The 25,001-nt window shown below is 43.1% G+C and overlaps 1 protein-coding gene across 1 annotated transcript in view; it reads right to left on the reverse strand.

The window, feature by feature from the left end:
* Nucleotides 1-1,245: 1,245 nt before the first annotated feature.
* Nucleotides 1,246-25,001, reverse strand: part of lamb2 (laminin, beta 2 (laminin S)) — a 50,473-nt gene continuing 26,717 nt past the window's right edge. Inside the window, exons 8-35 of the mRNA XM_070968747.1 lie at nt 23,421-23,623; nt 23,159-23,279; nt 21,293-21,481; nt 20,151-20,330; nt 18,963-19,075; nt 17,407-17,486; nt 16,945-17,080; nt 16,676-16,834; nt 16,360-16,487; nt 16,087-16,219; nt 15,127-15,319; nt 14,172-14,315; nt 13,488-13,719; nt 13,070-13,239; nt 10,085-10,309; nt 9,780-9,997; nt 9,539-9,635; nt 8,803-8,984; nt 8,519-8,709; nt 7,120-7,304; nt 6,755-6,996; nt 6,104-6,307; nt 5,824-5,968; nt 5,472-5,679; nt 5,227-5,368; nt 4,480-4,656; nt 4,223-4,382; nt 1,246-3,299 (exon numbers count right to left, since the gene is read on the reverse strand). Of these exons, the coding sequence (XP_070824848.1) occupies nt 3,163-3,299; nt 4,223-4,382; nt 4,480-4,656; nt 5,227-5,368; nt 5,472-5,679; nt 5,824-5,968; nt 6,104-6,307; nt 6,755-6,996; nt 7,120-7,304; nt 8,519-8,709; nt 8,803-8,984; nt 9,539-9,635; nt 9,780-9,997; nt 10,085-10,309; nt 13,070-13,239; nt 13,488-13,719; nt 14,172-14,315; nt 15,127-15,319; nt 16,087-16,219; nt 16,360-16,487; nt 16,676-16,834; nt 16,945-17,080; nt 17,407-17,486; nt 18,963-19,075; nt 20,151-20,330; nt 21,293-21,481; nt 23,159-23,279; nt 23,421-23,623 (4,694 nt within the window). The 3' untranslated portion in view covers nt 1,246-3,162. The remainder of the gene's footprint in view (nt 3,300-4,222; nt 4,383-4,479; nt 4,657-5,226; nt 5,369-5,471; nt 5,680-5,823; nt 5,969-6,103; nt 6,308-6,754; nt 6,997-7,119; nt 7,305-8,518; nt 8,710-8,802; nt 8,985-9,538; nt 9,636-9,779; nt 9,998-10,084; nt 10,310-13,069; nt 13,240-13,487; nt 13,720-14,171; nt 14,316-15,126; nt 15,320-16,086; nt 16,220-16,359; nt 16,488-16,675; nt 16,835-16,944; nt 17,081-17,406; nt 17,487-18,962; nt 19,076-20,150; nt 20,331-21,292; nt 21,482-23,158; nt 23,280-23,420; nt 23,624-25,001) is intronic.

The following is a 25,001-nucleotide window of genomic DNA, read 5'->3' on the forward strand; positions in this document are numbered from 1 at the left end:
GTACAGGAGGCAGAGTGAGAGGCCCGCAGTTCAGACGGTCAATGCTCACGCTAGGAAGCACCAATCCTAACTTGTAGCATACCAGAATGACGGGGAGAAACTCAGCTAAAAGCCTCTAGCAAGCATTTGCACCCAAACGAAACATAATTCATACAGCAACAAATCATATGGGCATGTTCCACTTTAGCGCGTCTGCTGATTTCACCACGTCACACAAACCACACAAGCCTGGTATCATATGAAAGCAGAGAGTCCGAAGGTCCTGGTTGTTTATATGAAGAGGAGGGGGTGTCTAGCAGTCACTGGGTTGCTGAGACAACTGCTGAGTTTCAGCACTCCGTCTCATTTACACATGAAGGGGCAGAGCACACAGACGACACTGCTGAGCAGCACTACTGACCATTCAGCTCAGGCTGAGGAAAAGTAGCTAGTTAGAGCACACACATTCAAATGTAAAAAAAAAAAGGGGGGGGGGATGCTGTTATTGGCTGAAATTGCTGGTATGCAACATTTCTTATTTTTTTAGCTTTATACATGCATGGATTCTTTTTTTTTATTTGATTGTATCAGTGCACATGTGGAAATTGTGCAACAATGCAGTCAGAGCCTGAGAACATACGCTGCCAGGAGGTGCCACAGGTCACAGTATCTTTACCTGCACTTACAGTATGATCGCAGTGTATGATTGCAGATAACATGCCACTGCAGATACTCACCTTATGTTATGCATAACATGTTACAAGATGGCTGCAGCAGCTGCATGAAAGGCCTCCAGGCATGATTGAGCATCCAGGTTTAGAACCTGTTTGCCTAAATGTGCTTACAACACTTACAGGGTTGACTACGGTCCTTTACAGCTATGGGGGACAGAGCAGTGAGTTTCATCTTAACCAGCTTCATTGTTCATACGCCATAATAAATAAAGTCAGTCATATTTTTTCTTGAACATATAGCCAAGTTTTTCCTTTGCAAATACTCTTTTTGACAGCGATCTTACACCATACGTGTTGGCCATGCCCTGTAAACGTGCAGACTTCCTCAAAGGCACATCATAGACTCAACAGCACTCTTGCAGAACACACAAATAGTAATGGCGCCTCTTACTCCTGTGCTGACCCTGGCAGCAGGCCACAATGCAACAAGGTTAGAAAACGAGACCGTGCTAAGCATGGAGGCTTTTCATCTGATCATCTGATTTGACTCCTGATGAAGATGCTCAAAAAAGTTACCTCGACACAAAGAAATGTAAACTTATCCAACCTTTATTCACAGAACTGTACACAGTTAAACTTAACACAAGCTTCTTTTGGTACTTTTGCTTTGGCAATTACTTATCAAAATCATGTGCCTGCAGATGATATGTGATCTGAGGGAAATATGTGTACAAAGATTGGTTTCTGTTTCCTTAAATACAAATCATCATGCAAATAGTACGAGTAACGCCTCATGACTCCGGCATATTATAAGGCACAATTAAACACTGTGCGTACAATATGATACTCTGTCACTTCAGTGAGGCATCAATTAAAGCAGATCTTGCATATGCTGTCACAGTACATTTGATAAACAAACATTCACAATCTCCATCACTGGTTTGGCGTTCATAAAAATGAATCGTGGTGATGACTGAAAGCATAACAAACGTAGCAAAAACATTTCGGCATCATTTCACTTGCTCTCTTGCAGAGAGTTAGATAAAAAGGTCAGTACAGGTACCAGTCCATTATATGAGACATTTATCTTATTTTAGCATTAAGACTGGAGTCAATGTTGACGTTTTTAGCATTTGGCTAGCTGTTTTCTCCTGACTCCACTCTTTATGCTAAGCTAAGTTAATAGGATGCTGGCTGTAGCGTCATATTTATCAGACAGTGTGGTCTCATCATCCCACCTAACTCTCTGTAAGAAAGCAAATGAGCTTAGTTGTTAAAATGTCTACCCAGTCCTTTACATTTGTCCTGAGGGTGGTGCCAGAGGGAATGCCATTTTGTTAACTAAATAAAAAGCATTTAGCCTCCGTACAGTGACTGAACATGTCAGACTCAGCCTGTCAGGCTCAGCTAGGCCAGAATGTCCTCTTGGTTCAACGGCTCTGGCAGTGCAGTTGTTGAGATATTTCACTGTGGACCAACTGATAGTAGCATCACAGAGCTGTGCTGGCAGCATGAACTCTTAGCTTACATTGCTCCCTGCATCATTCATGTGTGGTATCAGTGTACAGCTATCCCCCCACTCCAGGCAGAGGTGGGTTTTGGGCTGGTTTTATCTATTCGCTTGGCAGTGTCAAACACTTCATTTTATTTTCACATAAAAAAGGTTGTATCATTTCTTTCCTCGTCATTTGTATAAAGGCAGACATAACATAAACATGTATTCCTAGTACCCCAGTTGGTACATTTTTTTATCCAAAAATCCATATGATTGCATTAACCCTCTTCATTTCTTCTTTCTCCTTGAAACAGCACAGGGACAAGGGTCCAGTGTCTATACCCATGTCTATGTGTTTAACAACTAAAGCCTGGTCATTTTGACTTTAAAGCACAGTTAAATGTGAAGACACTTTCATTCAGTTTTTATGCAACCAAATGTTGTGTTTCAAAGTGAAAGAAGACACTGTCCAGTGTCTATACAGTTAAAATGAAGTCCTCTTTGGATGAGCACAGCTCAGAATATACTTCAGCAACAACAGAGACTTCATAGAAAAACGGGAAGGGGAGAAAAAGACATGCCGACCTGCTGATTATGCAGCAGTCCCTCTACGTGAGTAAAAAGCTACAAATAATTTGCAATGCATTATTTTCACCTACATCTGTGTATTACTGACATTTCTAAAGCCTAATTTTCATTTTTCATGTTTAAAACACTAATTTAAACAGATACATTTCCAGATTGTTTTGAAACTTAAAAACAAAAATAATGCGCAGACAACCTTTACAATTTCAGTCATGGGTATACATATCTAAATATGATAGCAACCGTCTAAAATACGTACATAAAAGACAGTTTGCACACAAAATAGGCAAATTCACTTGCAAAGTGATACAATGACCACTCCAGCCCTCTTTTTAATTGTGTTCTTCAAAGTCTATTGTACAGTTACTGCATCTAGAGGAAATGATAACACAATGATGGAGCAGTTTTCTTATGACAAGGACGAGGGAGTTACTGGCATGTGTTGTAGATCTGGATCTGTTTGTTGATGTCATGGAGGATAGTTTTCATCTTGTCCTCCAAGCCATCCAGCTGACGAGCCTTCCCCTCCAACCTCTTCTGGTTCTCTTCGTAGTTCTTCTCCAGCTCTGCGGGAAGCAGGAATTTCAGGAATGGTTACACAGCCAGACATTAGCAGCATCTGGTGCTACTCTCAGTCATTCTACTTGATCCGGGTGCTGATTTTGATCCAGTTGATCACCAAATTCTTTAGAATAGACTGAGACTGAGACTGCTTGTCTAGAACTGTTTTCAACTGGTCTCCCATCTCTCTGGGAAAGAGTTCTTTGTCATTTCTCAAAACACTGTACGCTGCTTTTTAATCTACTGTATGTATGTTACCCTTTGGGCTTGCCAATAATTAGACGAGAAGGTCAGTACCACACACTGTACGGTCTGTGCGGTAAATGTGAAGCTACCGTCAGCTGGTTAGCTTAGCTTAGCATGAATACTACAAACAGGAAGAGTTTGTCAAATGTAACAAAATCTGCCTCCCGGCACCTCCAAAGCTCGCTAATTAACATGTCATTTCTTGTTCGTTCAACAAAAAAGTGGAAAAACAACACTATGAGCCAAACTATTTCATGGTTGGGCACAGTTAACTTCCTGGAGTCTCTGCTGTTTGTGTCCCTGTGTTTCCAGGCTTTGGTCTGGTCATACTTATCATACAGATGAGTGTGTGCCTCCAAAGCGCTTTGAACTGCACTCACCTGTATGAAGGGTATGCTAATACAGTGACTTGTTCTGGAGTTGGGACTTTAAACTGTAGCTTGAGGATCCAATTAGAAGTTGACCTTCAGTCACTTTATTCTGCAGAGAAGCTCATTTTAATTTGTTTCTAAATAGCGCATGCCAATGTCAATAATAAAGTTTTCATAAGTCTGCAACAGACTTTTTGTACTCTACACGTTGCAACAATTGTGTCTTTCCAATTCCAAATCCATACTTTTCTTCCTCCAAACAAACACACGACATGACACACGTACATACACACACAGACATCATTAAGCACCTGCTAGTCTCTGGAGCTTGTTCTGAGCATCTCTCAGTAGTTCCTTCGCTTCATCTCTGAGGCTCTCTGCCCTTTTCTTGGCATCCTTCACAGCCTTGGCCTTTGTGTCAACCCGTTGCTGCACCTCATGATATTTATCTGTCAGCTGGCCATCTAGAATCTGAGCATCAAGACAGGACAGATGTTTGTCTATAACAGGTGAACACTTCCACTTCCAATGAATGAGAGTAAGTGCGTGCGCACATACAGACACACACCTGCTTGGCTTCGTTTGCCTTGTCGCGTGCCATCGTGGCTGTCTCTTCGGCTCGTGCTGCTGCCATGCTGTTCTTGGCACGTTTGGTCTTCAGGGTATTGATCTCCCGTCCCAGTGTGCCCAGGCGGTCCATAGCATCATCCAGGTTTTTCTCACTGTTGGATGTCTCTGACTCAATCTGCGGGGAAGATGGCCAAGCAAAGTGAATTCTGATCCTTGTGAAATAACATTACAAGCTCTGCTTTTGCTGGATTAAGCAGTAGGTTTTCATTATGTGCCGGCATGTGATTTCTCAAAACTGAGTCCTGGATGTTCATGTAAAACCCATACGTGTGTTTTGAATGCACATTGAACATCATTGGAGAGAAGACATTGATTTTCATGCACATGATGATACATATGGGTGTCCATGTTTCCACGTAATGTTCTACAATAGGTATATGAGACATTTGGTTTATGCCAAAATCCTTTTGTAGAGCATCTATGATTTTTATTCACCAACAAGCCACTTTGGGACAGTGGAAAAAAGCTAAAACACTACACTGACATTTTTGAAAATGATTATATGTTACACATCCAGCAGATATGGAGCGTCTTTGGAGTTCTGGCCGGCTGATAAATGTAATTCCAATATTCACCTTTCGATGTTCATGTTCACCTGTTCTCCTTTAAGCTTGTTTTAGAGCTTTCCTGAAGGAAATATTTGGACTATGGAGCAGTAAAAATCTTACTTTTTTTGGCTGGTTACCTGTACAAGGCGGGCCTCAGTGTCCCCAATGTCAGCTCTGGCTCTCGCTATGGCCTTCTCTGCTGACGTCTGGGCAGTCTTGGCATCCACCAGGGCCTGTTTCACTGTCTCTGCTGTGGTCTTTACCCCCTCAGCACGATGCCTTAACAACAACATAGTGTTACTGTCAGTAAATGCTCTCAGAGAGGATGAATAAATATGGAATACTCTTTGTTACTATAAAAGTCTGACTCTTCCCTGATTACCTGGCCCTCTTGGCATCCAGCAGCAGTTGCTCTGCCTTGCGGACATCATCTTGCGTCTGCTCCAGGATGGCGTCCACATTTGAAAGGCTACGAACGCGTTCCTTGATTTCATCAGCAAGATGTCTGATCTGGAGGGGTGAGGCAGGGATGGAGAGCTCCAGCACACGGTTTGCCACTGCCTCAATGCTGTCGGGGTCTGCACCCTCCTCTGGGAGCATGACACAAGAGGTGGCAGGGTTGACATAGGAGGGTTGATTAAGAGGCAACATGACTCTTCTACATGTTTTTGGTTAGCTGCATGCACATGTGAAAGATATCTTAATGTATAAGCCCAGCAGACTGTCAGACTCACGGGTGAGGAACTCTCTGATCTGTTTGATGAGGTCTCTCAGGTCATTGTTGGAGCGCTCCACTTTGTTCTTGGTGGCGGTGGCTTTCTCCAGAGCAGCTTGGGCTTTGCCCTTGGCCTCCTCTGCCTTGCTCTTGGCCTCCGCAACCTGAATGAACCAGAGGATTTACGCCGCATTATTCAGCATAGCTCCTTTGCTTACTACTCTTCATTGAACAGATGTGATATATGTAGCTGAAACAGCTATAGTACAAAAGTACGGGAACTACATATGTCTTTATACCTTTGTGAAGAGTCCCTCCACATCTCCCATAGCTTTATTCAGCTCCCTCTCTGCGTGTTTGGCTCTCTCCAGGGCATTGTCAGCTGCTGCTACAGCACCGTTACAGTTGAGGCCTCCACAGTGACGGTTCCCGTCATCATCACGGCAACCTGCACCCCCACAAGGACTTTCCCCACAAGGAGCATCACCCGGGGCACCACAAACCTGGGACAGACGAACGTGTATTTGTATTTGTATGGAAATTAACAGGTATACATATGTGTATGTGTCAGATTGAGACTCTATTGTCCAACAAAGCCAAAACTCAACCCCATAACCAAATTCTTCTTGTCTGTTTTAGCATATAAATAAACATTACCACACACAAACAAAAATACATATACATACTTCTGAGTTCAATACAAATAGAGGACAGTTAGACAGTCACAAAGCAAACTATGGCCAGTAAATAAAAAGAAAGTTTATCTTATACAAACTAGTGAACCAGACATCTTTTTGTTGATACTGTGTTTTCCCTTGAAGGCTGAACTGGAATTACGCCAGTTTATTCTGTTGCTGCTTACCAGCAGGCCTGAAGCATTTGACCCTTCACTGCTTCTGTAGTTTCTTCTCACACATGAATGTTATCAAACTCTATCAGTGTGGTCAAACCTTCTCATTGATCTTCTTCAAGTCCAGGCCCTGTGCTCTGGCATTGAGGTCTCCAAGCGAACGCTTGTTTGCAGCATTTTTACGGTTGAAGTCGTCCTTCTTGGCAGTAATGAGGCGCTCGGTACGCCGGCGAGTATCTGCAGATTGGCTGACAGTGCTGGGCCTGGTAGTTGTTGATTCATTGGCGCGCCGCTCTGCATCACGAGACTTGTTGTAGGAGCTACGGATGCTATCGTATGCACCTAGGGAGAAAAAGGAGGATAAAAAAGTACATTTTCACAGAAACTTGGGGTGAGGAAAGCCGACCGCAGTGTTAAAGGTAAGAGTGTTGGATAATGAGCATCTATCCTCCATTTTTTTCTCACCTAGGAAGTTGGAGTTTTTTAGGACATCCAGTTGGTGGTGTAGCTGCTCTGAAGTGAGGTTTAATTCTTTAGCCTCTCTCTCCAAAGCACTCAGCTCTTTGCTGGCTTCAGAGTTGCTGTCCTGGACGATGGTTAGGTCTCCTTCCAGGCGGTTCAGGGCGTCAGTGGTCTCACCGATCTGTGCTCTGCAGGGCAGTCAAACAGTTGTTGGGGGAGTAAATTACAATTTCTGATTTCAAAAGTACTTTCTCGGACAAATCCAATAAATCTGGTACAGAGGTGAATATGTGTTTCTTGACTCAAAGGGAAATGCATTTTTTTCAAACTAGAGTTCACTATATTGACATGTTTTATTCCAGTGAATAATTTCCAGTGAGAAAACATGCTGTCTTCACTTATGCCACATTTCCACTAGCGCGGCTTGACTCGACTCGACTCGACCCGGTTGTTTTGTGTTTCCATTAGGGATAGTACCTGGTACCCAATACTATTTTTAGTACCTGCTCTGGCGAGGTTCCAAGCAAGTAGAAGCGATACTATATGTGTGATGTCAACAGCCTGTCGGCCACTGATTGGCTGGAGAGTGTCGTCACTGGTCTGCGACGTCCAACACCGGAAAAACAATCCCGCCCCCTCCATTGTAACGCCGGGCAACAGCAACCGCTGACTTTATTCTTTATTCTCACTTGAGGGAAATGGCTCGTAAAATATCACCGTGGTCCGTTGACGAGGTCCAGACTTTTCTGGGTTTGTGTGCAAAAAGCCACATACTGAGCAGCAAGTACAACATCGCCTCAATGTCCTCCGTGGTTTGTCGGCTCTGTTTGCGTCGTGTACAAATTGATGTCATGGCAGTTTCGCGCAGCCGTGGTATGACGACCCCGCCTACGTTGAGGAGGTACTATGAAGTACTCAATTGTAATGGAAACTCAACCAAACCAAGTAGAGTAGAACCGAGTCGAGTAGAGCTGGAACTGTGTAATGGAAATGCGCCATTAGAGACTATTTTTTGTTTCTGCAGAGCATGATGATGTCAAAGCTGACCTTTGACCTTTTGGATATAAAATGTCATCATTTCATCATTTTATTTTATGAGACATTTGTGTGAAATTTGGTGATAATCAGAGAATGAATTCTTGAGTTATGTCCAAAAACGTATTTTGTGTGGTCACAGTGACCTTTGACCACCAAAGTCTAATCAGTTCATTCTCGAGTCCAAGTGGATGTTTGTGAAATGAGTTGAGGAACTTTCCTCAAAAGAATTCCTGAGATCACATTCACAAGAATGGGAGGGATTGGCAGACAAACAACCCAAAAACATAATGCTTGAGGCTATGCATGTTGCCAGCGCATAGGCAGAAAAACATCCTAAACCAAGCTCTTGATATAACAGCCGTACCTCAGATCTTCAATAAGCTCCATTAGGGTAGCAACGGCTGCAGCAGTGGCATTGCGTGCGTTGACAATGCCTTGAGCCTGTGCCAGCTTCTCCTCCAGGTCTCTGAAGGCCTTCTCATAGGCCCCAGTAAGCCCAGTGGTCTGAATCTCATGGGCACGCTCTGCCAGAGCCTTTGTGCGCACTGCCAGGTCCTGATGATGAGACAGTTATGAAAAGAAAGATTATGGCTTATTCCTAATCAATAGGGTGAAGTTTAAACTCCCTCTTTAGCATGAAAACTGCACCTGCACAATGCGATCCCAGTCCCCGAAACACTGGTGACATGGCTGACAGTTGGGGAACTGGCCAGAGAAGCCCCTGGCACACTGGTCACAGCGGACACCTGACACCCCCTGCTGGCAAACACAGTGGCCTGTCACTCTGTTACACTGAGAGGTCTCAATGCCACGCCAGTCACAGTCACAAGCTGGAGGGGGAGAGAAGGACAGAGAGTGTGCAGTGAACACGGAACAACTTAAGTTAGCTTATAATGAATATGTTTACACATACACATCTATCTGAACTGCAAAACACTGTGTTATTTATTGATTATCAGGCTGCTGTCAGGCCTCATACTGCTTAGTTATGTGCATATATATATATATATATATATATATATATATATATATATATATATATATATATATATATATATATATATATATATATATATATTAATCTGTGTATATACTTAGTTCGAAATGTATTTTCTTATTACTTCTTAACTGATCATTATTTGCAACAGGTGTGGCATCACATGTGCTGATAAGATGCATTATGGGTATTTAAGATGGTGACTGTATTCAACGGAAGTCTGAGGGAGAGCTTTGTGCACTCAGAATTAAAATCTTTTTAGCATCAGCTACTTGCTGTGAAGATATTTTTGTTTCAGCTCTGATTCTCCAGATTCTTCTTTGATGGAGCATCCACCCTCCTGGGCACTGGGATGTGTGTATCTTTTTTATTGTTTATGTCTCTAACCTCGGCACTGTGTTCTGGGGTCTCCCCAGTAGTTCTCCTGACAGTCTGTGCAGGTCTTCCCTCCGAAGCCGTCCCGACAATGACACTGCCCGGTGAACTGCACAACAGAGAGTGGAGAAATAGAACCATGACAGATCCAATTCTTTCCTTCTGTCAACGTGAATGAATGTCAACATATTTACACTTAAACTGCATCAGAGATGTGCTTACTTGAATGTGTTCGGGTCTAATTGTTTCCTACCTCATTACACGAGGAGGTGACTGAGTTGTTTGGATCACAGCCGCAGGATTCACAGCCCCTCCCGCTGGCCAGGTTCCAGTGGTTGGGGGCGCAGTGGTCACATGTTAGACCTATGACATTTGGTAGACACTGGCACTGCCCTGTGGCACGCTGGCACACACAGTCCTCACGGTCCATACACTGACTGCGATCAGTACCCAGGAAGTTACACGTGCACTCTGAAAGGCAAAAAATAATTGTAATTATGATTTTTCTTCTTTTGAAACAACATGGAAGCCAATTTGTTCAATGAACATGTCACTCACTTCTACAGTTGCGCCGTGAAGCATCCCCGAAATAGCCGCTCTTGCAGATGCCACAGTTGGGACCCTCAGTGTTGTAAAGGCATTTCCTGCACTCTCCAGTTTGCCTGTCACAAGCGTCCATGTCTGACATGTCGATGTTGTTGTTGCACTGGCATGGCTGGCAGCGCCCTCCAGGCTGAGAGGGGTTGCCATAATAACCTGGGGCACATTCCTCACATCGAGCACCTGAATTGAAAGAAGAAGCAACAAGGAAAAGACAACACGCATTACAAAAGGAGGAGATGTGATATCTGCTACTTTTATTTTAACTGAAATATGTTTTGCAGCGAGAATGGGGGAAGTGCTCTACAGGATTTTCCAAGCTGTTTTTACAGTGTAATACACAGCAAGAAGCAGGAAACTTGTGAATTTGCAGCAGCAGAATCATCAGGTAATCTTGGTTGAACAGAGAAATGAGGACCCTCCTCATGCAACTGGATTTTGCAGTCCTAGACTGGGATTAACATGTTTTCAGTGGATACTTCCGTTGACAGAAACATGTTAGCCGAACACTTGTCTTAAGCCATCTCTGCAAAGCATGACCATTATTATATTAATACAGAATGTTACTAGAATCAGTTTTGTTACTCATCATCACTCAGTGGGGCTGGGTGAACCAGCTCTTATTAGTTAAGTGCCCTCACACCCTTCTTCAGTACATTACACAACACATTGTTGCACTTATTGATTACATAAACATTAGTCAGCAGTAATTTACATTCTGTGATTTTGGAATGACGTCAGAGGGATCTCCAGCGAGATAGATGTGACCACTACATCCTGGTTTACACACTGTGCTGTGTATTGTGTTTGGCTGCATCTGTACCATACCTGTTATGATATACTGCTACCTGTATGCAGCTACTGTGATATACAGCTACAGCAGCAGGCAGAGTACTGGATTATTTTGCCTGTGAACCATTAGTTGTTGTTTTCCCTCCATGTTCTCTCTCATTTTCTGTCCTTTAGGTCAGACTGAACAGAAGAAATACTTGGCATATTTGAGTCTTGAAGGAAAAGGAAATTAGAGAAAGCAGGAATGAGAAGGAGGGGTAGAGAGGTAAAGAGTAGGGCTGTGCTGGCAGAATAAAAGCTGAAATACAGGAAGGATTAGATGAGAGACAAATAGAAAAAAGAAAAAGTTGGATGAAGATCAGGAATGAAAGAGAGGGCAAAGAGGTAAGAAGTGTAATCAGCTCCAATCTTTGAGTTTTTCAGGCCCACTGCCTCTCTTCCTGTACTTTTGAAAGTCAGTACTCTCCATTGTGCTTTATCTGAAAAGCTAGGCTGGTGAAAGAAAAAAATAGTGGAATCAGTGCTTTGTATGGTTATATTGTTATATCAGAGCAGCTCTGTTTCTCTGGGAAACGACTGCTCAACCACATCACTCGTTCACAGAACGTTACATTCAAAGAGCATTTTTTGAGTGGGGAAACAAGGCTTCTGACACAATCACTCAAAAAAAGGTCCTTGTTGGGCACGTTCACACAGACTTGGTTCAAATCTTGTTTTAAAATTATTTCACCACTTACAATATAATTTTGATTTAATTTTACGGACAATTACTTGTCCCTTTAGTGCCATGTAACACATGGGCAGTCAGTCACAGAAAAGTATTTGAAATATTTTACCATTATTCTTTGAGCCAGGTCTCACACCTATGCAGGAGTGCACTGTGGCACAGCACCACTGATGGGAGGGGTGCTGGAACCATGCATGGGTAGGACTGGTGAAGTGGAGGGTTGGTGGAAAACAGTAGGAGGAGAGGGAGGAGGAGGAGGAGGGGAAGGGACAGGGGTCAACCATCGCTACTCACGCTTAAAAATTGTCACCCCGGAGCGTTTAACAATCCCTGTGCCAGTAATACAAGGGGAGGGAGGAAATGACACAGGTTACCATTCACCAGAACTCACTGACAAACATCATTCTTACCTCATTTAAGTTATATCCATCTTACTACATAAGGTAGAAGATTGGAATTTTATTACCAACATGTTTCAGAACTTCTCTGGATTTGAGGAACCTAATTCTTTCAGAGCACAACTTATTGACGAAAAACAGAAATGCTGTGGTAATAAGGATGGATGAAGCTAGACTGGCCTGATATCAGGGATGGATATTCATGGTCCCCACAGGATGATTCCTCGTGACCAACTGACTTTTACTCTAGTGCCACCATGAGTTTGACATTTTTGTTTCCAGATGTTCATGAGTCCGTGAGAATGAAAGCAAAAATAACTTTGGCGACCCCTTTCTAAATTCATCTATGGCCACTATCTGACTAATACCTGGGAAACTAATGAGACTGCCATCAGCCTCAGCTGTACTTTCACTTTTGTGTTTTGTGCTAATTAGCTAATTAATGATAAATTAAGATGGTGAACATGCTAAACACTATACCAGTGAAAGTACGCCCTCACAGAGCTGCTAGTGAGGCTATAGTCTTGTTTGGTGGCTCATCACTGTGGTCACAGCTCTTCTTTCAGTGAAACTCCAGCTTGCTACAAACCAGACTATTATGAGACTGCAGGAAGATGACATGTCACTATCTGGTGTCTCCTCTTAAATATAAAGTCATCTTTCATCTTACAGCTGTGATCCACTGAGGTGCCCTTTGGCTTGATACAACACATCATAGACACAATTACACTGTACACATTTGACTCAGATGAGGTTTCGTTTAAAAATCAAACTGATACAAAGTGCGTCATGAACAGCAGCATGATGATGCAGACTATAATGTTCAGGTTCAACAGTATTCACAGTGTCACAGGTTCTGCAGTTACAATGAACTGCTGTCAAATTCACTGTAACTACACACACACACACACACCTGGACACACCTATGATCTCATCAGAATCATTCTCTGAGGGTGAGGATGAGAAACAGAGCAGAAAGCAAGGACTGGTGGATATAAAATAAATAAATAACAAATGTAGGTTTACCTGTGTAACCCTGGTTGCAGTTGCAGATAATTTGCCTATTACGGTTGTCCTGGTAACAAGATGCAGCAAAGTGGCGTCCACTGTTGGGTCCGTCTGGACAGGGGCACGGACGGCACTGACCACTGGATGCTTTGCCCAAAACTGGGTTACCATAGTAACCATTGGCACACCTGCAGAAAGGGCGAAGGGGTTTACTGAGGCTGAATGAGGATTTAAAGCTGTTCCATAACTACAAAAACACGTGAACACACAACTGAATGAATCTAATAATAGTGAAGTGTTGTTTTGTGCCAAGTGGTAATCTATAATTCTCCAAAGTCTACAAATTCCTTTCTTTATCCCCATATCCACATGATATTTTATGTTTAAACTGAAACTGCTCTGATGCTGCTTGGTCCCCTTCACACTGAAACATCACCTCTCACACTTGTCTCCTCCAGTGTTGTCCCTGCAGCTGATGCAGGCTCCAGTCCTCTGGTCACACTGGTCCGCGTGTCCATTGCACTGGCAGGGTCGGCAGCTGGGGAAGCCCCAGTGACCCCCCTGGCATCCGTCGCAGCGCTGACCAAACGCTCCTGGGCGGCACTGGCACTGACCGGTGAACTTGTCACAAAGACGAGTCACAGAGCCTTCCAAGCTGCAACCGCAGGCTGGACAGCAGGCAGAAAGGGGTGTGGAGGGGTATAAAGGAAGGAGGAGAGCATGATCGGAGGAAGTGAAGTGCAAAGGAGAAGATCAAAGACAGAAAGAGAAAAGCAGGATGGGTAAGAAATCACTCTTCATTTACGCCTGTGTTCTGACAGACAGTAGAGGGCGCCAGCAGCATTGCAAATAACTACTCAAAGGCAATGCACGTCAAGTCAAGTTAATATGTTGATGGAATAAAAATAAAATTGGGAGCCAGTGTCATACGTGTGTGAGCGCCAAGAGATTTTTTATAGAAGTTTTCCACTGAAACTGGTTTATTAGCTGTTGTACTGTCTTTATCTAAGCAAAGGACTGGTGAAGCTCTTCAGGAAAATCTTGAAGAAAACAAAATATTGAAAATGTTGTAACAGCTTTGGATTTCAAGGTATATTTAGTAGGGCCCACAGTTTCTCACCTATGCAGCCTGAAGGTCCAAAGCCATAAGTTCCTGGAGCACACTGGTCACAACGTCGACCAATCACATTGGGCCTGCAGCGGCATTGGCCCCCACGGACATCACACATGGAGCTGACAGACCCCTGAGGATCGCAATTACAAACTGAAAGAGGACAGAGAAGCACAGGAATTGAACCCTATGAAGACTGAACATAGCTACATGACTGTAAGGTTACATCATTCATTATTAGTGTTACAGGTTTCCCAACTATGTTGCATAGATTAAAAGTCTAAAGAAACTATAATGATACTGCAGCTATTGTTCATAGTTTTTAATTATTAAGAAGGCAGACAAAAGATTTTTGGATTTATCATGGAGCACAACATAGCCCTGTATATCTTCTGAATATTTCTGTCTGGAATGGGAGGCCACTCTCCTTTAGCTCGGTTTTTGATGTCAGCCAACTCCTGATGGAAATATCTGGCTCATAGCTGCTAAATGCTCCACTATGTTCACTGTAACTGTGTCAGTCTGCCGTTTGCTGCTGGCACATAAGCAGGATTTCTCTGAAAACAGTTGCCAACAGTGGCTGAAAACTACACTATGAGAGAGATAAGAGTGAAGCAAAGCAGTAAAGTTGGAGTTAAACAATGAGCTGAAACTCTTTCAGCACCATCATAATGCTAAAAACACATCTAAGGCTGTTATCTAGCAATACTCAGTTGATGTTCATGCTGAGGAGAAAGCATCAATGAACGAGTAAAAAGCTCCAATAAATAAATTCCACATGTCAAAATCAGAATTCTTAATGTTGACTTAACTGGTCCAAATAATGAGGCTTTCTTTTCTTTTCCTTTACAGGGAGGTCAAAGGTCAAGGAAAAGGTCATGTGACCCTTCAGCCAACTACATTGTCAGAATGATAAATGTCATTCAAACAAGGCAAAGGCTTTTAATAAGACTTTTTCACTCACGCAGAGCCCCGTCATTTACAATGGCCGACATGCTGGTGATTAGCTTGGCACAGGTGTCACTCATCAGTGGGCGGGTCACACTCTTCGCCCCCTCATGGCAGCGATACCGCTCGTAGGTCTGCTTCCTGTTGTTAGAGGCTGGATCTCCTGCGTTGAACATCTCCATGGAGGAGTGGCGTGGCATCAAGGCAATCTGGAGATGAGCAAGGATTTATGAAAAGGACAGAGGGAGATGTTTGTGTGTGGAATGAAAACTGCAAATTCTTCATGAGCCAGAAGCTTATTTTAAGACTCTTCCAACACACAGTTCACAGGCAGTCACTGAGATAACCTTTCAGGCACTTTAACTATTCACACATGCAGCTACATTCAGGAACATTTCTGTCCTGCACCCTTTCACACGTGCCATGGCAATAGCAGAATAGATGGGACAAAGGACAATCCAGCAGATGGTAGTAAAGGAATTCTTATGGGTGATAACCACCATAAAACTTAGCAGAAGAAGAAGAAGATGGGTCACTGCAGGATGTAAGAAATCTCTTACTATTTTCAGGAACATGGCGGGCAGGGAGCTGTTTTTGCGAAGTGTCACTGTTCTTGTTATGCTCAAGTTAGCAAGACAAGTCATGTTTTTTCATGATCTACTAACACAACGTGGAGATTCAAATATAACATCAGTGGAGGCTTGTGATTTGCTCACCTGCTCTATGTGAAAGCTTCTTCCACCTGACAGTGTGCGTGACCCTGCAATGTCACTGCTTTCATTCACAACACAGTTGTACTGGCATTTTCCCTGAAGTGTTACTGTTGAGGTCCACGGGTGAGAAATTGGCAGTACAGACCTACTTTCTCCTTTTAATGCATGACCTCATGTAGGAAATGTTCCTGAACATTTCAGGGATAGACTGCATGTGTGAAAAGGGCTTTAAACGAAAAAAATGAAAAAGTAATGAATCTCACAGAGTCCACAAGGAGGACAGCGTTGGCCGCTCCGTTGAGGATACTGTTGGTGTCCTGATAGCGTCTGAACTCAAAGCGGAGGGTGTAAGTGACACCTCTCTCCAGACACACAGGCTGAGGAAGGACCACAAACCTGAAGCAAACACAAACAGCACACAGTTAACACTCAGTGACTGTGTATGCGTGAGTTCAGTGTGTGTGTGTGTGTGTGTGTGTGTGTGTGTGTGTGTGTGTGTGTGTGTGTGAGAGTGAGAGAGAGAGAGAGCTACAAACCTGGCACCAGCAGGCAGGGAGACAGTGAGTCTGTCATCATCTGGGATGGTGTTTCCACAGGGGCTGCTGGTAGGAATCGGCCCCGGGCGGATCACTGTTATTCGCACCTCCTCCCAGTCTCTGGGCATCTGGGTAAAATAATAATTAAATATGCAGTCAAAAGAGAACTGAAAACTTGTGGAATATGAAAGTATGAAAATGGAGGGAGGACCATTACAAAGTAATGGCTAATGCACACATACAGACACGCACACACACACACACACACACACACACACACACACACACACACACACACACACACACACACACACACCTGTGACTCATAGCGGATAAGCAGGTCATACTCCATGGAGTAGGGGACATTAGTGATGAGGAACTCAAGGGTGCCACCTTCAGGAACCCGAGCGAACCCAAGGCCCGTCCATGTGGCGGGGCGACCCTGCTGGTGCTCCCTGGTCTCCAGTGTAGAGCTCTGATAATATATTGACACATTCAGGTACGTTTCTAAATGTGTTTCCTCACTGAAGCCACAGAATTACTCCAATACAAATGTGCGCTGATGAAGAATAGGGGTGGGCTCACCTGCCCCATTTTGGCTAACTCAGCCTCATAAAGGAAGTGATCCAGAGCCATGAAGAAATATCCAGACTCCACCTGTGCACACTGGCGTCCTGTCATGTGACTGCGGCAGCGACACTGACCACTCTCCATGGAGCAGCTACAGAGAAGAGATAGGCGTTTTTGTTATTTCACTGTTAGCTGATATCAAATAGCTAACAGTAGCTGCCAATGCTGGAAGCTTAGCCTTTAATCAGTAAACAACTTCTATTGCAACTTCCTCAGAAGTCGTGGACAGATCTACATTTCCATCTCATTAGCATGACTGATAACAGCTGTCAACCTCGAGAGGCACAGCAAATTAATGTCATATGTGTTAGGTCTCAACATTTGAAAGGGGCCTCCATGCAATGCAATCTCATTTCTAACAGCCTCATACTTGATGTGTGACCTGTGAGTGAGGGTTAGAGATAGAGCGTCACTCACTGATTGTCCAGGGCTCCTCCAATGTCACACTCACAGCCCCTGCAGCCGTTGATGTCGTGGCTCAGAGCCCAGTGTTCTGGCTAGAAACACAGAGGGACAGACCGAGGGCAGAGTGAATCACAGGCAGAGAGAGCTCCTGACAGACGTGCTGCATTACTGTCCATGCTATTACAGGGTGGGAGGGGGGCTTCCACTGTCATACGTGAGCGTGAGTCATACTCTCACTATCTAGCTGCTCTCTAATCCAATAAAACAACATTCATAGCTTTCAGGCATATTATTACTGCCCATTTCCCTTCAGTTGACATGTGAGATTTTCTTTCAGAAAGAGCTGACTTAACAGTGGGAACACTGGATTTCTCATGCAGTCAGCGATTTCCATTTTCATGTATTTGTACTTTGCTACATTTTGTGGTTTCTCCCTTAGTATTACATAAATAACTGATAACATTTACACTCTATTTGCACCAAACCAGTTCAAGTTTGTGGACAAAACTTTAGCACCCATCCATCTACAGTAATACTGCTCTGTGCCTGGTTGTCTTCTTGCTTGTCTGTTAGAATTGACAGTATTCAGAAAGAGAAACTGAGGCAGTAATGACATTAAGTTATACTCTTCAGTGAAGAGCATGTTTAAGCATGTTACCTTTATTTTCTAAATGTATTTATTTCCAAATATCCCTCACCACAGTGAGATAATTTTTAATTCTGTCCAATGTTGATGTTACATTATTGCTACTAAAATGAGGCGTCACACTTCTCATCAGATGGCAGGATCCACTTTCGGACCAGGTCCAGGCCCTGACCATTTTAGGCCTGCTGTAATCCATACCAACCGGACAAGCCTCAAATCCCTGGGTTAAATTTAGACACAGGGCTAAGGCAGGAGCTCATATTCCTGCCTACACTATTCCTGGCTGAGGTGGTTTAGGACAAGAAGCTGAATTATAACAGGAAGGTGATCACCAGCTGACATGTTATGCTTCTGGGCAGAAAGGGTGTGAGGAAAAAATGAGAAAGAAACAGAGTGAGGAAGCCGCACTAATTCAGAACCAAAGAGGAAATAATAATATGGACAACAGAGTGAAATGTCAGGTATTTACAGTGTTTATATCAAATGTAATTGTATCATGTTTAGTGTTAAACATCAAATGATAAAGTGACGGAAATGTACAAAAAGAAACAGGCAAAGAGATAAAAACTGTTTTCCAGCAGGGGAAACAGGAAGTATAGGCCCATCTGGAGGGTCTTTGTTCACTGTCACATTACCACTAATTGGGTTTATTGAGGGGTGAGGAGAGCAAGAGAACATCTTCCTTTTGTTAAATGGACTGTATTTTATCTGCAATCACCCTTTCACACACATTCATATGGTGGCTAGGCAACCTGCTCATTAGCAGCAATTTGAGGTTCAGTATCTTGCCCAAGGTTATTTGGACATGTGAACTGCTGAGGCCAGGGATCGAACTATCGATCTCCTGATAAGTGGATAACTGTTCTGAGCCACAGCCAGAAAAAAAGTCTGACTAAATGAAACATTTATTTCACTGTCTTACCAAACACTGGTCACAGCTGCGTCCAGTGACAAGACGCTTGCAGAAGCAGTCTCCACTGACTGGATCACACTGGGAGCTCCCTGACACTGTTCCCCTGTGGTCACACTGGCAAGCTGGTGGCACAGGGCAGAGGGCATAATGGATTCATTTTTCTCACAGACAGATAAGTACTTACTGCAGCACACTGAAAAGCATGGCACTAAGTAGGAAGCACACACTTTCAACTGAGGATGTACGTGATGTACCCTCTCACTTCCCCTCATACCACTTTAGAAGAAGAAGAAGAAATGTACTTTATTGATCACAGATTACATGCATGCACAAACATGCACACGCCATGCTTCGTGAAATTATTTCTTCGCATTTGACCCATCCTTCGTCCGTCCTTCCTCTGTGGCAGACCAGGAGCGGTGGGCTGCCAGCCGAGAGCGGCGCCCGGGAACCCAACTCTCAGTCGTCAGGTGGTGATCTTCTTGCATGTTTTCAGTGGGGGTTATTCAAGGAGGAAACCCCGGGTGAACACGGGGGGAGAACATGCAAACTCCACACAGAAAGGCCCCCTTTTTCCTCGAGCAGCAGGTACTGAAGGCATGGTGGAGGACACGCCACCAGCGCCAACAGCGGGAATCAAACCGGGACATTCTGGCTGTGAGGCGACAGTGGTACCACTTGTCCACCGTGCCACCCTTTAACATGTTCTGTTTGTTTAATAAAGTCTCTCTAAAATATGTTCTATTTCTATTCAGTCAACAAAATCCAGACAGGAGATTTTATCACCATGCAATAGCTGCGTCACAGCGATTACACTGTATGAGCAGTAGTCATTTGTGCACCTCTCAGGCAACATACGGTACTCTTGGTGGAGATTGTTGGGGCCATGTGCAGCCTGAGAAAAAGGCCTACAGACACTACTCAGGGCTAAAAAGCTCCCTACCTCTTTCGCATTTTCCAAAAATCCAATCTGTTTTTTAGTATTCTCCCAAAAAGTTGCAAGATTTGAACATCAAACACAGATAATGTACTATGGACAGTGCCCTTTGTAGCGAAGAGAGAAATATGACACTATTCATTGCATTTAAAGATTCATTGTGGGTGTTGGAAACAGAAGTTGTTTGTCATTACCAACATTTTTTAATCAATCTGAATCATTCCAACATTTCTCTGAGTTATAACAGGGACTGTACTCACGTTGGCAGCCCTGAGGGTTGTCAGCACTCAGGCCGAAGAAGCCGGTCTTACACTTGTCACAGCGCGGCCCCTCGACATTGGCCTTGCAGCGGCACTGACCTCCCACCATGCCGAGGGAGGGGTCCGTGTGGCTGTCGCACATCCCTCCATTCTGGGAACCGTCTGGGTCGCAGTCACAAGCTGTGGGACAGACAGGTGCCAGGTGGGTTTTATTGATAGGAGGGTAAACTTGGGCGATGCATTTTTGCAATGTTGTCAGTTGACGTGCTGGAATGTGATTTTTGTGTTTTGTGTGACCAGACCCCGGGAAGGACAGCCTCTATTGTGATTAAGATAATTATGATCCTAATTAAAAAATAAAAATACTAAAAAGCACACATAGCAAATACATATACAGCAGACACTTAAACATGCATACACTCACACAAGTTTACTTCAGCACTTGAACACATTCCTTGGATTAGTATAGACCACATTTCTGTTCTGTTTCTTCATTTAAATACCATGTTTGCATATGCTCCTACATGTTCCTTCAGGTTTTTCTTAATCCAAACTGTTTTTCTATAGCTGGTTGCTAAAGTCTGGTAGTGTGGTTTAAGACTTCAAATTCAACATGCAATTGCAACTAAACTTGAGTGAAATGTATGGAGAAACTCTTTGTCCAAAGGTAACAAAATCTGCCTACGAGCACATCTAAAGTTCACTAATAACACTATACATCCTTGTTTAATCCATACAAAAACCAACACGTGAAAACATCCCCATAAAAAGTATGCCAAACCAGCTATTGGCAGTTCCTGTTTGCATTGCGCCCATGGAGGTACAGACAGCTATCACTGGATCACTTTGTTATTGAATAAAATTTTAAAATGTGATGATTCTCAAGCAAGCTCTGTTCTAATGACTGATGATTTCTAAGCTGATTAATGGAAACTTATTCACAATGGACATCAGAGATTATAATATCTTCTGAAAGTGTACATCACACTGAATCTAAAAATATGTGTATCATGTCTGTTTGTTCAGATTTAACCTGTCAGAGAATGACTACACATTCTACACACACATTCATTTCCCTCAGAAAATGCCACTTGTAGCTATTCTGACATTTTCTCTGATGGGGGACACAAACACAAACTCACCTATGCAGACTCGGGGGTCCCTGATATCTTTGAAAGGGTCTTTGTAGTAGAAAGGCTTGCACATCTCACAGTTGCGTCCCATGGTGTTGTGCTGGCAGTCATCACACACTCCTCCGCTGACATTTCCAGTGGCCAAATACACAGCCATGTCAAAGTGGCACTGGGTTGAGTGGCCATTGCAGTTACACTCTAGAAAAAAGACATATATCTGAAACTAAAACATCAACTTATGTATGTATTAGTGCTGTCAGAAATATTGCGTTATTAACGCATTAACGTAAATCAATTTTAATGGTGCCATTTTCTGTATCGCAAGATTAACGTTCTTTGTGACCTCGTGAACTTGTAGTTTTATATAAGCTGTGGCCACTGCTAGTAACGTAAGAAAAACTACAGGATCCGATTGTAAACTGGAAACAAAACAATAGGCACGCCCCACGCACGTGTTTGGTCTTGCCTGCTTGCTAACTGTGAAAGAGTAGGCTACCAGTTTGTGTGGATGTCAAGTGCGAAACGCCGAAATGGATGCGAACAATTCTGAATGGAAAGTCTAGTTTCAAAAAGTTGCCACATGGGTCGACTGACAAGACCAAAGTTATCTGTGTGTATTGTTGGTGTGAAATAAATTATCACTGTAGCACATCCAGTCTGAAATACCACTCGATGACCAAACACACGGCTAATGCAAATTCTCTGTCGCCTCCTTGTCAAAACCAGGCGACAATGGATGGCTTTCGACAGAGGCATATGGATGCTGTTATGTTCAAAGGAAACTTAAGAAAGGAAAGTTTAAGCCATGGTTTAACTGCATTATAGGCTGAGTCCTAGTTTACAATGATGTGCACTTTGTAACTTTATTTTGAATCACCCTGTTTTGATCCCTTAGAAAGGGTTGTTGAAGGCTTTTTTTTGTAACCAAGTATTTATTTTTTGTCATCTGTTTATTGACAGTGTTAAATTGTGTGAGATTTGATTCATTCAAATGTGAATGACCGCTCAAAGTGAGAATGTTAGTGTGAAATGTAACACTACACGTTGTTTTCAACTAAAAAACATTTGCACAAAGCAAGCCTATCCACTTTTCCATGTTGATAACAGTATTAAAATGATAATTCAAGGGACATTTAGAATAGATAAAAATGTGCGATTAATTTGCGATTAATCGCGAGTTAACTCTGACATTCATGAGATTAATCACAATTAATCGATTGACAGCACTAGTATGTATTGTTCTGATTTTCATGTTAGGATCGAGAATATTTTGTGGTTAGTTCCTGTTTTAATTTGGTAGCCTCCCTTCATGTGTCTTAGTTTTCTTTACTTCCTGTATGTTTCCCCACCCTTGTGATTGTGGTTGTGTCCACCTGAGTCTCTGTCTATTTAAGTCTGTGTGTTTCCTTTGTCTTTGTGGGATCATCCCCTTGTGTGTGGTTTTCCGCGGTCCTCCGTGGCTTTAGTGAGTATTCCTGGTCTAGTCCTTGTTTTCCCTGTGTGTCAAAAGTTTGTTGTTTTCCTAGTATCGCTTTTGTTTTTGGATTTTGGATGAGTAGATTTTTGTTGCCTTCATTTTGTCAAATAAATTGCTTGGAGAGTTTCTGCTCAGCCTTTTTTTGTCAAGTCTGCACCTCTGGGTTCTCACCTTGGTTTTCACTTTCACTTACAACAAGTGTTTACTATACATAGGCAGATGCAGCCCAGGTTGCTGTAAATACCCCAAACTGTCAGTCAGTGTAAACAATTATTAGTTTGTCAATTAAAAAGTGGAAGGACATGCGATCTATTTTTCATTAAAGCCTATCGGCTTCTAAATCTGGCATGTTTTTACACTTCACTTCATGTCCCCTTTGCTTCCTCCTCTGTACTCACTCTTGCAGGCATTGGTGTTGCGTCCCTCAGCTGGTCTCCAGGGCAGGTCATTGTGGAAGTCACTACATTGCTCACAGTTCAAACCCTTGGTGTTATGGTTACACACACACCTGCCATGAACCTTAAAAGGAGATGGGAGGTGCAGTTAAGGCAATGCACATGGGATGAAGAATCAAAATTATGAGAGTAAATTACAAGAGGGAAACTAGTGGAAAAAGTGCTAATTGAAAGTCTGTTCCGCAACTGAAGCCTCACCACTCACCATTCCTTCTATATCATCCCTGATGCCATCGATGGGGGCGCACTCTGAGGCGTGGCCATAGCAAAAGCAGTTTCCACGTACGACGAGCTCATATATGGCATAGTAATACTTTTCTTTGATTTCAGCTCTGGGGTCCAGCAAGTTGTCTCCCAGTGTGTGAAGCTTGGTGAAGTTCACTCTCAAGTTGGTGATCTTTAGCTGGTCTGTTGGAGAGAGCACATGAAGAGAATAAGAGGGAGAGGAACAGAATGTACAAACAGGTGTGTAATCAGAATACGACTGCCTTTCCGGTGGACTGGGGTTTTGTCAAGTTTACTGTGGTATTAATGTATGCTATGTCATATGGTGTGAGACATGTTGGTGAGCAGTAGGACAGCTGCTGAAAAATGGGTTCAAAATACACACACACACACACACACACACACACACACACACACACACACACACACACACACACACACAGACACACTGCACAAAAGCCCTTTTACCCCAGGAACAGGAAGTCAAAGCCAGTGGAGCATGACAGAACTGCATACTGTATGTAGCAAAGCATTATGGGTGAAGAGTTACTGATCTGGGATGACCTGAGGGTTAGTTAGTCCTCACAGTTATGAGGCTGCTTGAGGTTACACTGAACTTAAACAGGGAGAAGCGTGGATGAGTATTTTATTTGGGGCAGTTTAAATTCCAATGACATCTGAAATATGCAATTTCTCCATGTCATACAGTAAACCTTCAAAGAGGAGTAAATAATAAAAACTATTCAAATTTAAGAAGCTGGAATCAGAGAATGGTGACTATTTTTTTTTCTTAAATTACTCAAACTGATAAACTGATTATCAAAACAGTTGGCAGTAAATTTAATAGTTGACAACTAATCGACTGATCAATTAACTGTCTATAGTTTCCCCTTGTGTTACATATCCCTCCTCTGTGTCTTACAAAGCACAAAGAAGGAATTTTGTACGGAAATGATTGTTTGGAAAATCCACACTTTACTTGACTAACTCAGAGTCAAGTCTCTTCCTGTATTAGCCTCAACTGAACTTTGGAAATTAGTTCTGCATAGAAAGAGTCCTCATTCTGCAGCTTGTCCCCTGTCCCTCACTTTGGAATTGCTTTAGGAGGGGGTTTCCTCATAGACCAGAGGAATGATTAGCAGTAACTCTTTCAGTGTGCATATGGGCATGTGAGTGTCATTTTATGACAACCTTGAAAATATTAAATAAAGGTGAACTAGATTGCAGTATTTGATAATAAAACCATAGTCATGGACAAGTCAGGGTTTGACCTGCTGGTGGCGCTAGATGAGAAGTTTGGGGTCATCCTCCAGCCCCGGGTTTGGGTTTCATGGAAATGCGTTCAATAGTTGTTGAGATAAGTTGCTGCTAGTAAGTACTGCAAAAAAAAAGAAAAAGAAAAAACCTGCAACCGCACATCCAGAGTGATACCACTGGCAACCTGCTAAGGAAAAGTATCACTCAGTGTTCATCCACACACAACTTTCTCTAGCTTCTCTATCATTTATCTAAATGTGAGAAGAATTTGGGCAGCATTGCACTCAGGTTGCATTTGCATTAC

The sequence above is a fragment of the Chaetodon trifascialis genome, chromosome 8, assembly GCF_039877785.1.
Source record: "Chaetodon trifascialis isolate fChaTrf1 chromosome 8, fChaTrf1.hap1, whole genome shotgun sequence".
Classification (NCBI taxonomy): Eukaryota; Metazoa; Chordata; class Actinopteri; order Chaetodontiformes; family Chaetodontidae; genus Chaetodon; species Chaetodon trifascialis.